Below are 14,292 nucleotides of genomic sequence, written 5' to 3'. Positions count from 1 at the left end.
TGATCATGTACAACTATATGAGCAAGCCTCTGTATGGAATTGTGATGGGATTGCTTGGTAAGATTTTTTCATTTTAAATACGTTTAAATATGCAAACAAAATTTCTTTGAAATAGTCTGCTTCATATTTTCTTTACCTAAACTAATTAAAAACGACATTTCATAGAGCACTTCTGAATTGAAGCTAATCGTTAGGCTTGAAGTTTGCTTTATTAAAGTTTTGAAATGAAATACTGTAGTTACGCGTGAGTGGATTTGACATTGTTATCAATGCTGTTTTGAAAAGGGAATAATTTCAATAGAATTCCTCTGAAGATATTTAGACAAGTTTCGTTGAAAAAGCTGATTTAATTTTCATCCGTGTGTTATTTTATTCATAAATATCGTAAAGATATTTTAGTGGCAAGTCAAACAGCAAGAATATGTGGCACTTAATACACAAAGCTAAAGTATTGTTGACTTAATTCATATTGTGCACTTCAATCACAATTTAAAAGGGATCCTGTTTATTAAAGAAATGGATCTTCCATCGGTGCTACGGTCTTTAAAACAACATTTTGTGTTCAACATTTCACGTCCTTTTCAAATACCATGCAAGTGTAATGACACCAATACATAACAACGATCAGCAAGCCCTTTGAGAATTGGAATTTTTTTATTTTATATCATATTTATTAAAAACGATTAGTAATTAGATTGCTGATAAAACGATAACTGCTATGCCAATGTTATTAAATTTTAAATGTGTGATTGGTCTCGCTCTAAAATGAGCCATCATTTTGTCAGTGTTAGGAAAAGCAACCGACATATGAACTACCTTAAAAATCAGAGTCCAACCAAAGCAGTATCTCACGAAGTTTGTCTATTTTCTGCTGTTTCATTTTCATCGTGTGCTCAAAGGTTTGTCGAGCTGCATTGGACACGGTATCATTCTCTTGGTACTCAAAAGAAAACGCACGCTGGTGAAACAAAATCTTCTTCTTTCTCTTGGGATCTCTGACTGCCTCATTGCCGTGCATGCTTTCATGAGCACTTGTGCTGCATTTTCGTCCAGTTGGCCATTTGGAGACATAGGATGCCAGGTAATATGACTTTATGGCAAACTTAGAAATTATTGAAGAAGTCAAATATGGCTGCATAGCGCATAAAACAGGGGTGTCCAAAGTCCGGCCTGCGAGTCAATTGCTGTACGCGATACGTTTTTATATAGCCCGTGTCTGTTGTTGCACAATGTGTCATTTTTGATTAGCAGGCACGTATAAATCAGGCCAATACAACTTGCAGCGTGGACCCTGATGAAGCTCCTGCTCAAATGCAGCCAGAGCTAATTTAGCTTCATTGTGACACAGACTGCAACATGTCTTTCTCGTGTCTTCTTACCAATTGTTGGACAAAAAACATACTTTTTGAAATGCATACAAAATGTTAAGCTTGTTTGGATTGACAGCGTCAACCATCAACGTTAACTTATTCAGCGTCATCTATAAAGTTTGGACACTCCTGTTATAAGAGAGTTTGAAAGCAACTTTTCTTGTTAGAAACGAATTTTTTTGCCAAGAAACTTGCTTCGAAACAAAACGGTGAGAGTGTTCATCTTAACACGCAACATTTTTTGGTGTTTCCTCTTTCTAGACAATGTCCAGTGGTTGTAGATTTAGAAAATGTGGTCAGAAAGGCAATAAAAACCATCATTGGTGTCCGTTTTTATATATATCATTAAGTATGTTGCCAAAGACACGGCTTCGCGCTGTCGGTAGGTATCGAACAGACGCCCTTCGGAGGATCTCACTACTCAGCAATGCAGCTGACAATACACAACTGCAAAAGAAGCACAATTTTACGGCACTCCAAGTAGGCGTATTTTACTTTAGTGTACAATAGCCTCGTCCAGGCGCGGATTTATGGGGGAGCCCAAGGGGCCCGGGCCCCCCCCGAAATTTTGTGAGAAATTGTTGAATGGTTTGATATGCTTCTAAACAGCTGATATTAGTACCACAGCGGACTTAACTTATCCCGGAGGGGGGAGGGAAATATTTTTGTTATTATTAAGGTTGAAATTATCCATCGATTATACATTTTAATAGCAACATTTGTTGGAGCTGGCTCAGCTGAAACCAACGCTGAGCCAAATGACGTCAGTTGAAACAATCTGAAACCTGAATTGTTTTATAGTTTTTAGTCTTCATCATAATTTCAATCAATTACCGTAGGCTATATGTCTGCAAACATATAAATATCCAATTGGTCATGGACACTGCATAGGCCCTACAGGGTTTTAAACCAGATTTCAAGTTTACTTTGCATGCTTAGCAATTTTTATTCCAGCAAAATTTATTGATGAACATTGCTGTTTTAATGCCTATTTTATAGCATATCGTATAATAATGTCGTAGTATCATTGTTCACAGTGGCGTAGCCAAAGGGGGGGGGGGTTACAACCCCCCTTTGGCACGCGAGTGACGTCACGATATTGAGAATGATGTTCTCAGTCTCTATGTCTCGAAAACAAAGTTTGCCTAATTTTAAGCAAAACTGCATTAAAAGAGCGAGTTTTGCCAATACCAAACATCTCTGCCAGGAATTAGCAACAAGAAAACATAGAAACTTAGTTTTATTACCGAAAAAATGCCGAAGAAAACATGATCTTATCCTTTTGCTATGCCACCGGACAGCACCATTTTACAGGAATATTTATACCCATAGTTTTGTTGAAAATGCTCTCAGAATGCACCAAATTCAAAATAATTTTTCAAAATTTTCTGGGGGAGGCACCCCAGACCCCCCGCCGCTGGGTGTTTCCTTTGGCGAACACGCCGTCGGGCTTCGCCTACCGGCCGTCCAAACCCCCAAAATTCCTGGCTACGCCACTGATTGTTCATATATGTTTTATCGTTTTCTTTCTTTTTAATTCATTTTCAAATTTTCTGGCCCCCCCCAAAAAAAACTCCTAGATCCGCGCCTGGCCTCGTCCCTTCCAATTTTAAGTCATTTTCCATTTCAAGTCGACTGTGACCTAATGGGAACAAAAAATATATGATGTACACTAAGTTATTACAGTGAACTTGGCAAACTACACTTACTACAGTACAAAAAACTGTGATAAACCACTTTAGATCGATTCTTTTTTGGGAATGACAGCAACCTTTGCGAGTGTTTCCGCAGCATCTTGGATTGCGAAAGAAAAATATTACAAAGTTTGTGAGCCTGATAAAAGTGAGTATTGATAATTCTGCACATACTCTACAACTCTTATAGGCTCCAATGGGCAAAGAATTTTCTGCTGTACGCCAACTTTTTTAGTCTTTAAATAGTGTCTACTGGACTGGATATAGCTCAGGCCTACACTGTAAACTGTTGTATAATTTTACCTCCACAGCAGAGGTGTACAGTAGCAGGTGTTTTGGAGTATTTGGGAGCCGGAGTCTCACTTTTTGGCCGGGGTCGGAATGAGGCCAAAGTGATTTTTTGCCAGTTGATACTTTTAACATGCAAATATTTACGCTGTAGAGGAGACCGGGGATAGCTCGGACAATTTTTTGAAAACAGCCCATATGTTTTTAAATTACACAGCAAGTTCGTAAATGTTATTTTGTAGTAAACCTTAAAGCTTTGCCAAAAAAGGGTAGGAGTATCGTTTGCTTCAGAAAACCGGAAATGCTTATAAAAAGCATAATTTCCACGGTCCTCAAATGTCCGAAGTCACCCCGGTACCGGGGTAATTTCGGACATGCCTGGGGTCATCTCGGACAGCAATTTTATGCAGACGTTTTGAGTTGATTTGACAATTAATACAGAATATTTGTTTTTCTTTTATATGTTCGAACCATTATGTCTTTAAAATCCAATAAATCATTCAAAAGATCTGAAAATAAGATTTTGTTTAAGTTTGATTTTTTCCACGGGGATACTTCAGCCATTGTGTCCGAAGTATCCCCGACCACGTGACTACAGGTAAATGAAGAAAATATGGTTACCTGATTAACTGCTGGTCAAAATCATCACTTGCTTATCTGAGTATAGCTTTCTAACTACAACCTCAATCAATAAAAAGTTTGTTTTGGTTAACTGCAACGGAATTATGACCTTACACGTACAATTTTAAAATCTTGATATCACTGATAAAATTACTTTTTCGGCCTCAACTTTCTAAGAAAACCAGACATACTTGCAAACTTTATCCTGATTTGTAATGGAGCCACAAAGCTTTGGAAAACGTGATTTAACAATACTCTACTGTGACGTCAAATGCTTTATCCGAGGTATCCCCGCGTCCGAACTATCCCCGGTCTCCCCTACATGGTGCAGTTGTTATTTTTGTGTAAGCTACTTCTATGATTTTATTTTCCAAGCAGTAATTTTTTCATTTGAAGATATGCTTTTCTTTTCATGACAAGGCATAGAAAAAATATAAGTGTTATAGTTAAAAGGCTAGAAAAACCTGTATTGTGGTTTAGGTTTTGCGTTTAGAGTTAGATTGGAGTTTGGAGTGAACATTTCCAAATGTTTTGGAGCAAGAGTAGATTTGGAGTCGCAGACTTCGGGGTTGGAGTAGAGTTGGAGTCCAGAAAACCTGACTCCGTTCACCTCTGCTACGCAGTAAATATGTTACAATAGCCTACTGTGCACAGTGCACACCCTTTTATCTGGCAAGGTGACAACTTTTGGCTATTTGTGAAAACGTAACATATCTTCCAAAGATGTTCTGCTTTCGAAATACTTACATTTAGACTTAAACAGGAGAATAAGGATGGTCTTTAGCCTACTATAGATAAAATCATTCAGAAGATCTGTTGAAGATAACTACGGAAAATGTTCATCATGTTTTAGATTTTTTTTATTTCTTACATCTGCTTTCCAATAAAAGCTGAATGCAAAAACTTTTTTTATATTATAACTTCTAATTCGTTCTTTTACTTAGGCTATGTCTACCGTGCATATGTCTATGTCTCGCGTCTATGCATATGTCTCACCGTGGCCTACGATATCACGGTCTCACGTATTCGTTTTAGTGTCGACCACTTCAAATTAAATTGGCAACAACTGTATTGTATTTTGTGCGAGATTTCAATGCCAAGATTAAAGTACAATGTTTGTGGATTGGTGCCTTGATCGGTGGAGGTCTTCCTTTCTTCGGTTTTGGAGAATTTGGATACGAAACTGACATTCCCGCACTGAGAACCGGATGTTTGCTTAACTTCAAAAATGTTGGAGTGTAAGTAGTGGGCTATTATGTTATGATCAAAGATTGCAACTTCGGCGACGGCGATCGGCGACGAAATCTACAATTGCGCTAATCCAGCCAGTAAATCGTTTGTTTGTTACACTGATTCAATGTCTGCAGGACAGGTGTTGGCTCAATTAAGTAACAATTAAACAGTAAAAAAGGACTTATCTGTAAACTGGGAAGTCACAGTACCTTAAACGTTAAAAACGTTTAAAAAAATGCAATATTTCAAGATTAAATAGAGGCACAGTTTGTCAACAACTCTTGAGGTAGATTTCTCAGTTAAGTCACCTTAGTCACCGCCTTTGAGGCTAGATTCTTGTTTCCTGCGTTCTTTGGGTACATATTGTACAAAGCTTCAACCAAACTGTGATGACCCAGAAAACTCGCTATGTAGATCCGCTATTAAAAAAACACCACTTTTATAATGCTGAAGCTTAAACAAAAGTACACTCCAACTGTATTGAAATGATTTCGGTAGTTTACTATAAAGCATAACTCGGGCTTGATAACTACCTGACAATAGAGTATAGACAAGCCGTAAGATTTTAAGACAACAGGCTAATAAAAAAGTTTAGGCTTAAAATAGGCAAAGAAATGTTCTTCTCAAAACTCTAATTAGTTTTCATCCGGGTTTGTTGGTCACAACTAGGATGTCAAAACTAAGCATCAGTGGTTCAAACCTCCACAAATGCTATTATGTAGTACGTAAGCAGTCAAAACAAACATTCATTTGGTGAAGCAGAATCTAGTTCTACGAAAACGTTAATATTGTAAAAGGTATCGTTAAATGATACTCCGTAGTAAAAAATGAAACACTTTTGAAACTTTTAGGTACCTTAGCAAAAAGTAATTATTTACTATTTAACAGAAAATACTGGATTTACATCACATTAATCTTTCTAATGTGGTTTATTTGGCCTCTCTACGACATCTTAAGAAGTTATTGTAGAATATCTGAGATAACGCAAACATTTTACTGGGTAAGATTTTTATTTTTGTGATGTAACTTGATATTGTATTAATGATAAGAGTTGATTAAAATAAAAAGGATGTCTGTCAAATATATTTTAAAATGTTTTTATCATTTTACAGATAACCAATATTAACAACAACAAAAACAGTTTCAGAATAGCTCACTTGGTCCGGAATAGGCTTAGCTATCCAAAAAAATAAATAAAAAATACTGATTCGGTTTCGTACAGTAGGTACCCGCAACAATTTGTGAAAAAAAAATCTGTAGCTTACAGTAAATAAAAAGTATTTCAAACTTTTTTAGAAATAAGTTTTGAAATATGCAAATTTCCTTTGTTCTCAAGTGACCCTTGTTCTCAAGAAAATTACTCAAGATCTAGGATGACAAAACTACAAACGAGGAAGCATTAATGATTAAGGAGTCAACAGTTTTCCTTCTTGCTGAAGCGAAAATTGAATGTGAACTAGGCTATAGAATATAGATGGTTAGGCTTATACAGTATGTTCGGAGTACAAACCTTTCTTCCGCAGTTCAAGTTAAATCTTGAAGAAATGATGAAATGAACGTGTGCGGAAATCATACTTTTCTTGCAAAATCAATTATGTTTAACAAGATCAAGCGGCGCTGGTTCAACTCTCTGGGTGTGCGCTTGAGCAACGCACGTTAAGGACTGCTCTCCATTCAGCGGCATCTAATGGATGGAATAGTTCCCCGGCAACAAGACTTCAACAATCGTAAAACTTCACTCTGTCAATCTCGGTGACCGGGCCTGCGTCAGTGATTCAAAGCCTCTACAAGTATGCGAAACTTGCCAGGATTAAGCTCTTCTTCCCAGTCCGAGGATAAAGATTCAATCAATCAATTAAATCTTTCGTGATCACTGAATGAGACTTGATGATAAATATATGATTTGGATAAATCTTATCTTTATTATCAAAATCTTTATCCTCGGACTGACAAAGCCTCTGATAGACTATTCATGGCAGTTTCGCATACTTGTAGCAGCTTTCAATCATTAAAGCTGGTTCGGTTAGGCTACTAAAATTAGCTTAGCGAAATTTTCGATTGTTGAATTGTTGTTGCTGGGGAATTATTCCATGCAGCAGGTGCCACTGGATAGAGAGGTGTCCTTGAAATGTATTTCATACACAAAGTCGAGCGCCCTTTGAGGACCGATGGGACATATGTGTCCCATGAAATTTTCCGATTACTCCCTAGGCCTAGTTAACTTTAAAAAATTTGCCACTGCTGATACCCTAACGTAGTATTGCATATCTATGCTTAATTTTAGGATAGACATCCTTTTTTAATTTTTTTGCGTTGGTGTTGTTTATATGACATATGAAGTGTAAACAAACAAATTATACATAAATATTTTTTGGGGAAAATTAATGGTCCTCAAAGGGCCAACTGAGTTATCGGGGAGCACATCTATCGATTTGTTGTATTCCTACCCAAGCAGCACATCAGTCGTTTTTTGCATTAATTCAACGTCTGCAGACATTAAATCATTGTAAATAACGTCTGATTTGTTGTCTAGGTATCTACTGCAGTGCTTTTCACTTTTTTTCAGCCCGCATATGTGATTCCACTTCAACTGTTGGTTTCTCTCATCCCGTACACGATTTTTGCTTTTGAGTCAATTTTCTATGACGTCGAAGTTTTACCAGGTTTCTATGTGGCTTTAAACAATGTAAGTATGCTTCTTACTTTTTCACGCATAAGCTAATGAACGTAGGCCTTGGCTACCTTAAAATTAAAGCTTAAGTTAAACTCAGCTGGTCGCCAAGATGGTGAAGTTTTCATAGGTAATACTTAAGAGAAGAGAAGAGAAGTTCTTTTATTTGCATCAACAGCACATGTGGAAAAAACAATACAAGATTACAATGTGAACTAGGTTGTTTTAATGTTTGCTGACGATGATGGGAGTGGCAGAAGGACCGAACTGGTCATCAAGTCTGCCACACCCGTGTGGTGTCATAGCTTATTTGACATGGAACGGTGTCGGAGTTGAACGCAAATATATATTGTATACATTACAAAATAAATACACACACGAAATTTAACAGTACAATATAAAACAGGAATACAAGAAGCGATGCAGACATACAAAATGGCATAGGCTATACATACAACACAGCATAGGCTACTGGTAAGGAAAAAGCGAATATACAGTAATTAGCGAGATACGGTGAGAATAAGTAAAAACAGTTTGATGGCACTATATCAGTTACTTAATTTATACCCAGACATTAAGTGCAGTTTTAATTTTTTAGAAAACATACTAATTGTTTGAATTTTTCTTAGCTGTTCCGGTAATTTGTTCCAAGTGTTTGTTCCAAGAAATTTAATTGAGCGTTGACCAAGCTTTGTATGCATTCTTGGTTTAAAAAGTATATCTTTCTTAGCACCTCTGGTATTATAGTTATGAGTTTCATTACAAGGACGAAAGTACTCAGAAAAAATTGCTGGTAGATGTCCTTTATTGCTTTTATAAACAAACTTACATACTTCTATTAAAAACATGTCTTCGACTTGTAGCAAGTTGCTTTTATTGAACAGAGATTTGGTGGGAATTCTGTCCTTAATCTTGGTGAAGTTTAAACAGCGAATTATGCGATTGTGTACCAGATTTAAAGGATACAGTTCCGTTTTAAAAGCACGACCCTAACAGATGATACCATACATTAGGTGGGAGTGAACTAGAGCATAGTAAACTGCTTTTAATGTCTGGGAATTTACGCACTTTCTTAATCGATATAGAGCACCACAGCTTTGAGAAAGTTTTGTTGAGATTATATTGATGTGCTGTTTCCATGATAACGACTCATCAAATGTTATTCCTAAGTATTTGTAGGTGTTTGTGCGTTGCAAACTGGTATTTTGAAAAGTTATTTCTAGATTTGAATTTTCTCGAACAAACTTTGACCCAAACAACATGTATTTGGTTTTGCTTACATTAATTGTTAACTTGTTTGTATGCATCCAGTTTTGAATCATTAGGAGGTTAGAATTCACTTTTTCTTGCAATCTAGTAGGGCTTTTATCCTTAATACATAGTAGTGTATCATCAGCAAACAAACGAGTCTCAAATTCAGAAGCGTGATTAAGGTCATTAATGTAGATAATGAACAACAGTGGACCAAGAACTGAGCCTTGGGGTACACCACATTTGATTTCTTCATATTTAGAATTTGTAGTACCAATCTGCACAAACTGGTAACGGTGATTTAAGTAAGACTTTAATAAATTATAGGCATTTCCTCTGATGCCAAGGCATTAAAGTGTTGTTGCCTGGCATTATTCCATCTACTAGGTCCCACTGATATGACTGTGTTTAAAATTCGTTACTCAAACGCACACTCCCAGAAGTAAAGCAATATGTTTGATGTCCCTGTTCCTTGCTTCGTAAAATTAGACTTCAGAGTTTAGGCTACACTTATCTGAGCTATTAGGGGGGGGGGGGGAGATATATTTTTTAAGTTATTGCTGCTACACTTTGTTGGCAAGGGGTATACATGTTGTGGTCAGTAAGTTTAAATTAGGGCCATTAGCCTAAGGTTTGAAAACTTTATGACCATTGCCTTATTGTGACGCAAGCAAATTTGTTTGAACGTAGATTGCTGCCAAAGTCATGATCGCAACGAATCCCTATCTCTACATAGTCAGTGATGCTGCACTGAAACGGGAATGCGTAAACTTTCTATTTCAAAAAGCAGAAAACAATAAGAGAGAGTGATGAAGTGCCATCTGCAACCTACCTGTTTCAAATCTATTTATCTTTGTTACTGCATGACATGTTGTGTAATGTACTTTGTACAGTAGTCTTGTCGTTTTTGCGTTTTATCTTGTACTTCAATGCTGCAGTTACAGTAAACCATTAACCTGCATACTTGCCAGAACTCAGTAAGCTTATTGCTCAATGAGAGAATCGTAAATAGGCGGCCCGCACGGCGATGATAGGGATGTAGGCTTTTTATGTTTCAAAAGTAGGTGATGTGCCAAACCTTTCGGTGTAAAACTCGGTTAGATTTTAGTTAAAACGTTGATAAACACTTGTGAAATCGAGTTTGCATTCCACTTTAAAGTGCCTCTGACAGGTTGGACCCAAGTATAGTAACTTTTCTAAGCATTTCCTAGCGCAGAATTATGCTTAGCGAACTTTTTAATTTTAACCTCGAAGCTCGACTGGTTAGGGCAAAATTTATACAAAACGACTGCTTCGCAGCGCCACCACTGGCAAAACTTCATATTTCACTGCTCCGGGACGACTTTGATGGTGTTACGTCATCCTGGGTGGGCGTCGTTAGCGACGGATAAAACAAATGCTTTCTAGATGTAATTGGTGGATCACAGTTTGGTCGGAGTTGGTACAAGCGGTTGCTTTTTTCAAAGATTTATTGTTTTTTGCAGTTTAATAAAACTGTATTGGATACGTTCCTACAAAACCTAATATATACTTGAAGTGAAAAATGAAGAAATCGTACGAATCATCATTCATATTTAATTCATCATCATTCATCACTATTCAAAAATAAATAAAAGTTTTCTCTCTCTCTCTCATAATGTGCCTTCAGTTGGCCATGAAATCCAGTGTAACGGCCATCTGGACTTGGAAAATTGTTTCGGATTCGCCAAACAATGCATGACGGCAGCACAATCCGATTGTTGCTTCCGAGAGCATCACCTTGTAAAAGTATCCACTCCAATACATGCCTGTAAGCGACTAATCACCGATACCGCCTGCAAGGAAATAAAATCACTTCTTTTAGTGTGCATTTTTTAGCGTTTAGGGTATTTTTAGCCTAATGTAACATCCTTACTCTTTTGATAGGTTTCCGTTTTCTCCTTTCGGTTTCTTGCTTTTTCTCCAGTTCTTCCTGCTCCTCATAAAAAAGTCCCCAGAACTGCAGGATGTAAGTGTGCCTCAAAATCGGTCAAATTGGTAACACAGCTAGATGCTTCTTTCTTGTCTTTCTTCAAAAGTTCTTTAGTCTGTGGCACTTCATGGCAACATACACATTCATTGGACTGGGGCATAGACTCGCACTTGTGGCAAACGCACCACCTAGAGTTCCCAGCACGCCACTCATTGCTGAGAAGATCCAAATCATGTTGGTGGTGTTAAAAAAATTATCTCCAGTGAAGTGAAGAGAACATATACGACTAGTTTTGTATGGCCTATCCCACTTTCAAACACTTGAAAAAAACTTTGACTATTTTCTTCTCAGCACCTTGTTTTGTTTGAAAGCGTGAAAAGATAGCACACGACACTGTCACATAAACAGCAATTTGCAGGCATTACCTCAACCAGTGCTGTATTCGAGGGTATACGGCGGTATACGCAGTATACTCTCTGCTTTTTCGAGCAACTATGAGTGTACCCTCTGGTTTTCCAAAGAGAGTGCGTATGCTATCCTTAATTCTTGACAAGTACTAACTAACTACTTAACCCTTTGAGGACCATTAATAATGTGAGCTGTTTGATGTTTATTAATTGCAATGGACTACCTGTGGCTATCAATTTAACGCTAAAAAATATGTAAAATCTTGGCTGCTAAACCACTGATCAGCTAACGATATATAGCCGAGCTGACTGCATAGCCGGCTGCATTGCTAAGTGGTGAGAGCCCTGGAACGGCACTCGAAAGGCGCCGGTTCGATACCGCTTACGAGCATGCGGCTGTGTCTTTGGCAGGACATTTTAAGGCATGCTTGAAGGTGGACACGAAGATTGGCTTCCTTGTCTTCCCGTCCACTTAATCTAAATCTTCAACCACCAGGTCTAAGCCTGGATGCGACAACAACAAGCTAAGAATACTAGATCCCAAATTTGTAAAGAGGTTAAAGATGTAGACTGTTTGGAATGTATTTATACGAAAAATAAACAATTTTGTACCTCTCGTCCATTTTTGATGTTGATAATTCATGGTATGGTAGAAATAGAATAAAGATTAGTATTTTACAAGTTGTGTATTATTTATCATTTTGGAAAATCTGACAGTATACCCTGTGCTTTTTTTTACGAATACAGCACTGACCTCAACCATAAGTAAGGGTACTGTTTGTAAGATACGGCTGTTACACTGCAAATGGCTATAGCCAGATAAAAAATTATCAAAATTGTAGCCCTACAAGAGTTTAGAAAAACTACAATTACAATTGAATTGAGATGTTGTTTGATAAAAATAAACTCAACCTATTTGATCTAAACCTGATAGTAATAATAAGTTGACTTTTTCATTTCGGTAATTCTCATTTTGCACATTCTTTAGAGTTTAGACCAACAAAGCCTCAAACGATAAGTTTCTGGGCAGCCGATTTGTAGCAAGAATCGACAGCGATAAACACGTGTTTCGCCCATGAGGCTGGGCTCATCAGTATCGCACCGTATTTGTGTTCAACTGTTTTATTCGCATCAACAGCGCACGGGTACAAAGGATTGACACGGCGAGAGAGCACAAACAAACATAACTAGGTCGAAGACTTTAAGAAACCGGCCTGCCACACACCGCGGCGGCGGGGAGCGGCGTGATTTAGGGGTGACGATGCACCGGGAGGGGTAAGTCCACCAGCTTAGGTTGCGGGGGCCAGGCTGGGGAGTCGAGGTACCTGTGGAGGGAGAGTGTGGATCGAAAACGTTACATGACCCGTCCACAAATTTACAATGGCGGACCGGGCCAGGGAGACAGGCTTTTTCTGCATAGCCCAGAAAGATGACCTGCGACGGGCCGGGCGACCCGTCGCGTGTGGACGCTGGAGCCGGCAGTAATTGACCACCAGGCAGCGCCCACGTCTCCTTCACGCGTCCTCGGCGCAGGTACTTTGACTTTTATATCCGGTCTGCCAGTAGGCAGAGCGGATAAAATTGTGGTCTACCACGAGGAAGAGAGTCGAACTATTTAAGGATAATTTGGCTCTCGTGGCAGACAAAATTCGAATAAAAATGTGGAGCAGAGGCTCGATTAATCAATAGAAACAAAAAAATATAGGTGGGAGTGTAATAAATACTCACTGGAGAAGAGCAAGCTTTGATTCGGCGAGCACGGATGTGCACTGACCAGACGTTGAGGCAGGTTCGCCCAGCTGGGTCGGGGAGGCTAGCGATCGAAACCAGAGGCACTGATAGGCTACATTCAGTGTTGGGCGCGATAACTCATTTTTCAGTTAAGCGATAACGATAATCGATAAACGAAAAATGCCTAAAGCGATAACGATAAACGATAAATCAAAAAAAAGTTAAGCGATAACGATAAACGATAAATTATCGCCGATAATGTCCGATAACGATAATTTTTTTTTCTTGATTAGCGCTGCCCTATCCCATGCAGCACGAACTGTTTTCATCAACATGACGAAAAATCGAACATAATATACTGTAAAGGGACAAAACTTTTTGTAAGTTATGCATGAATAGAATCGCAACAGCGGCAGTAGGTATCGAATCTTCAACCTCTTGATCCAGAATCAAACCACTGAGGTAACCACCGTGCTTATCGCTTACGTGCAGTAGGCAAAATAATTAAATCAAATGAAAATACCATAAAAAATTCCAAACTTTGTATTTTGCTTTCTGCGGGCTGTTTACAGCAAAGTCAGCAATAATTGAAAAAATTCCAAAAAACGCAAAATGCTTGAAAATTTATCAGTAATCTTAAGCGATATTGGTAGTAAAAATGTGCATACTGTGAAATCCATCAAGCTTGTCAAATTAGTCGTGTTTGTTTAAGAACAATAACATAATTATCGTAATTTACTGATAATTCCAGATAAATTTTTCTGTTTTCTTTGTGAACACCATCATTAAAGCAATTGCAGAACGCTGAGTTGTTGAGATAAGAATTACAATATAGTATTATCAGTGGGAATAAAAATATTTGATTGAGGTAGGCTATGTTGCATAGGTAAATCGTCGTCGTATCCAGGCTTACGCCCGGTGGTTGAAGATTTAGATTAAGTGGACGGGAAGGCAAGGAAGCCAATCTTCATGTCCACCTTCAGGTATGCCTTTAAGTGTCCTGCTAAAGACACAGCTGTATGCTCATGAGCGGTGTCGAACCGGCGCCCTTTCGATTGCCGTTCAAGAGCTCTCA

At 38.1% G+C, this 14,292-nt stretch overlaps 1 protein-coding gene across 1 annotated transcript; it reads left to right on the top strand.

The window, feature by feature from the left end:
* On the top strand, positions 1-9,956 carry LOC145779211 (violet-sensitive opsin-like). Its single transcript, XM_082590747.1, has 7 exons — positions 1-57; positions 900-1,081; positions 3,113-3,212; positions 5,061-5,211; positions 6,095-6,206; positions 7,773-7,892; positions 9,819-9,956. Exons 1-7 carry the CDS (start codon positions 6-8, stop codon positions 9,936-9,938), a joined length of 837 nt encoding a protein of 278 aa, XP_082446873.1. The 5' UTR covers positions 1-5; the 3' UTR covers positions 9,939-9,956.
* Positions 9,957-14,292: the final 4,336 nt, after the last annotated feature.

This window comes from Aplidium turbinatum, chromosome 11 (assembly GCF_918807975.1).
Source record: "Aplidium turbinatum chromosome 11, kaAplTurb1.1, whole genome shotgun sequence".
Lineage (NCBI taxonomy): Eukaryota > Metazoa > Chordata > Ascidiacea > Aplousobranchia > Polyclinidae > Aplidium > Aplidium turbinatum.
Note: the sequence above shows the minus strand (reverse complement) of the source record. Positions and strands in the feature narration are given on the sequence as shown.

Excerpts from the sequence above, each read along its gene's own strand:
- LOC145779211 (XM_082590747.1), top strand. The coding sequence starts at position 6 with ATGTACAACTATATGAGCAAGCCTCTGTATGGAATTGTGATGGGATTG. Across the intron at positions 3,213-5,060 it reads AGTTTGTGAGCCTGATAAAA|ATTTCAATGCCAAGATTAAA; the intron begins GTGAGTATTGAT and ends ATTTTGTGCGAG. Across the intron at positions 7,893-9,818 it reads TCTATGTGGCTTTAAACAAT|ATTGCTGCCAAAGTCATGAT; the intron begins GTAAGTATGCTT and ends GTTTGAACGTAG.